This window comes from Rhodnius prolixus, unplaced genomic scaffold, assembly GCF_049639745.1.
Source record: "Rhodnius prolixus isolate KJV_2025 unplaced genomic scaffold, Rpr scaffold_27, whole genome shotgun sequence".
Taxonomy (NCBI): Eukaryota; Metazoa; Arthropoda; class Insecta; order Hemiptera; family Reduviidae; genus Rhodnius; species Rhodnius prolixus.
This window is the reverse complement of record NW_027411607.1, coordinates 390,610-394,306: the sequence shown is the minus strand read 5'-3', so window position 1 is coordinate 394,306 and position 3,697 is coordinate 390,610. Positions and strand designations below refer to the sequence as shown.

At 49.4% G+C, this 3,697-nt stretch overlaps 1 protein-coding gene across 1 annotated transcript; it reads left to right on the top strand.

The window, feature by feature from the left end:
• The first annotated feature begins 296 nt into the window (after positions 1–296).
• LOC141455134 (uncharacterized) lies at positions 297–3,320 on the top strand. The gene has a single exon (XM_074129990.1). It carries the CDS (start codon positions 297–299, stop codon positions 3,318–3,320), a length of 3,024 nt encoding a protein of 1,007 aa, XP_073986091.1.
• The last annotated feature ends 377 nt before the right edge of the window (positions 3,321–3,697 follow it).

Genomic DNA, 3,697 nt, shown 5'->3' with positions numbered 1-3,697 from the left:
ACTTAGTCTTGTCCCGTCTTATGGAGAAAATGTTCGCCCTAGAGGAAGTGTCTGAGGTCTCCCCCCTTACTCCCGACGAATTAAAGGCCGAGGAGTGCTTCTCAAAGTCATGTCTCCGACTCCCCAATGGCCGGTTTTCTGTGGCCTTGCCACTTAAAACTAGTCCTTGCTGTCTAGGAGAAACCAGAAAAATTGCACTGAAGCGCCTTCTCCAAACCGAAACACGCCATGCTAAGTCCCAACATTTGCGTACTCCCTATATCGAGTTTATGAAGGACTACTTAGAGTCTAAACATATGGAGCTGGCCCCCCCTCTTAAGTCAGGTCAAATTGCATATTACATTCCCCACCATGCCGTGCACCGGCTGGATGATCCCCCGGAAAAGATTAGAGTCGTCTTCAACGCATCCCAAAGGTCCTCCTCAGGCATCTCACTCAATGAACTCTTGCTCCCTGGCCCTAGATTACAGCTTGACATCTGGAAGGTTGTTACCAGATTCAGAGTTGACAGGTGGGTATTTACAGCGGATATTCGTCAAATGTTTCGTCAAATACTGCACCCCCCTGAAGACAGAGACCTATTACGTATCCTTTGGCGCTTTGATACCAGTCAACCGGTTCAGGAGTACAGACTGTGTACTGTCACGTATGGAACCACGTCTGCGCCCTACCTAGCATGTCGCGTACTGCAGGAGTTAGCCCTCACTTCGCAGAATTCCCTTCCCCAAGCAGCAGAGATCCTTAAGGATCGTACCTATGTCGATGACATTTCCGGAGGAGGCCCTACTCTAGAAGCGGCCCTAAAATCGAGAGATCAACTCATAAGGTTACTAAGTCAAGCTCAAATCGAGCTCAGAAAGTGGGCATCTAATCATCCTCGATTGTTAGAGAAAATTCCTCTCGACCACCTTCTCCCAGCCATGTCTTCTGTATGTCTGGAGAATGACGAGGAGTCACAACTAAAAATTCTTGGCCTCTGTTGGAACCCCTCACAAGACTATTTTCATTTTTTGATTCGCTCAGTCCCCAATATTCAAACAAAAAGACAGCTTGCTAGTCAAATTGCCAAAGTCTTCGATCCATTGGGATGGTTAATCCCAATAACAGTTTTTGCTCGTGCAATATTCCGAGTTGTGTGTCAAGCCTCCTTTAGCTGGGATGACCCTCTGCCTTCATCCATTATCCAGGAATGGTCTCAATTTGCTGTCACCCTTCCGGAACTCTCAAACATTCGTATCCCTAGATTCTTGTCCCCATCTACTCCCAAATTATATTTAACCGGTTTTGCTGATGCATCAGAACGGGCATATGCGGCCGTAGTGTACCTTGTGTCACTATCAGAGGAAACAGTCACCAGCCTGATAATGTCTAAAGCCAGAATGGCTCCGATGAAACCTGTCACTCTCCCACGTCTGGAGCTTTGTGCCGCTCATCTCCTGGCTCTCACACTCCATAAAGTCAGTCCTCTCTTCCCTCAAATACCCTCTCCGAACATCTACGCCTTTTCCGACTCTACCATAGCTCTTTCCTGGATAACCGCTACCCCGCCTCCACATTGGAAGGTGTTTGTAGGCAATAGAGTGGTTGCCATTTTAGAAAAGGTACCCGCTTCCCAATGGTTCCACATCTCGTCTTCACAAAACCCCGCTGACTGTGCCTCACGTGGACTACGACCCCAAGAATTAGTGAGCCACCCGTTATGGTGGGAAGGTCCCTCTTGGCTGAAATCAAACCACGAGTCATGGCCCCTTGGGCAAGTAAGGGCCGATTTGTCTGACCCTGTCGTAGGAGCTGAAATTCGCTCCCAGGCCCTTCATGTGTCAAGTGTAATGTCCTGCCCTGAGGAATTGGAGGCTCAATTTTCCAGTCTGTATACGCTACAGAATGTAGTGGCCTGGTGCCTGCGATTTGCACACAATACTAGAAATCCAGTACATCGGACGTCAGGTCCATTGAATGTAAAGGAACGCAATGAAGCCTTGCGAGTTCTAATTGTCCGAGCCCAGCAGCACTCGCTTACGGAGGAAATTGAAGACGCTCAGTCCCCCCGGCCTAGACTACGCCTAGTCAAAACCTTAGGCCTATTTTTGCACCCTGATGGCGTGTTGCGAGTTGGAGGGAGATTAAGACTGGCCGACATCCCTGAATCGCAGAAGCACCCTGCCTTGTTGCCCTCGCAACACCCCCTTACTGCCTTGATCATACAGGAAGCCCACATCTCCAATCTTCATGTCGGCCCTACTGCCACCCATGCCTTTCTTCGAAACCGATACTGGATTACTAATGGAAAAAATGTGGTTCGACGGCAGTTGTCATCTTGTAATAAATGTTTTAGTATTAAACCATCACCCTTCAACCCCATCATGGGGCAACTGCCAGAAGGAAGAGCCAGTGCTTCACCACCCTTCACGACTACAGGCATTGACTACGCAGGTCCCTTCCATGTGAAAATTGCGTCGCTACGTTCAGCCAAGGTCCTCCAATGCTACCTCGCCATCTTCATCTGCTTTTCAACCAAGGCCATTCATTTAGAATTGGTTACCGACCTCACCACGCAGGCTTTTCTAGCTGCCTTGAATCGCTTCATCGCTAGGCGCGGCGTGCCCAGCCACATATGGTCAGACAATGGCACAAATTTCGTAGGTGCGACCAGAAAACTCAAGGAGATATCTGCCCTACTGAATGACAGTCAAACACAGGAGGCCATATTAAGGGAGTCCGGCAGGAGAGGTGTGGAATGGCATTTCATACCACCTAGAGCGCCACACTTTGGAGGATTATGGGAGGCCGCTGTCAAGTCTACAAAGCGCTTGCTAAAGGTGACCCTGGGCCTACAAGAACCAACCATGGAGTGCTTACTCACAATTATCTGCCAAGTGGAGGCCATCCTAAATTCCCGGCCACTCACAACCGTTTCATCTTCGCCAGATGATCTACAAGTGCTGACGCCAGGTCACTTTCTTATTATGCGGCCAATGACTGCCCTTCCTGTCGACGGTTCATTAACTCCCCGCGCAGCACTTCGTTCCAAGTGGACCATGGCACAATTCACAGTCAATCAGTTCTGGAAGAGGTGGCACAAGGAGTATCTCCTTGAGCAGCAGGCCATGCTCAAGTGGCATTCACCGTCCTTCCCAGCGGCAGAAGGACAAGTGGTGGTCATTATGGACGACAACCTTCCTCCGTTGCAGTGGTCCTTAGGCCGGATCACCAAACTGCATTATGGCCGAGATAACGTGGCCAGGGTGGCCGAGGTGAAGACGGCGTCCGGAGATATCAGCCGCCCTGTCAGGAAGCTGTGCCCTCTCCCAAATCAGTAAGTGGAACTCTGGCGAGTCCACTGCGGGGGAGGATGTTGGATCCTCGTAAGGAGGTGCGGCCCCCCTTGTGGGAAATTCAGAGTGATGCAGTGGGGGGTTGGCTGCACTGGAGGTCTGGAAGGGGGAACGGACTGCGTACGTGACCGGTCTCAGGCAGTTGTCCTTGACTTCACAAGGAAATTAGAAGCGTCCTTTTTGTGTGAAATATAAGTTTTATATATATAGCGTCATAGTGCCAAGTTCGGTTTGTTTTTTTTTTCTTTTACAAATTGTAAATGTGTTTCTGGTTTAACCAGCGTAGCCAGCCTGGTGTAAAAATATTAATACAAGTGTCAGTGGAGAATAACTCCCTCTCATCCATTATTGTCATTTATGTT

What these genes read in the sequence shown, in the direction of transcription:
- LOC141455134 (XM_074129990.1), top strand. Translation starts at nt 297, where the DNA reads ATGGAGCTGGCCCCCCCTCTTAAGTCAGGTCAAATTGCATATTACATT.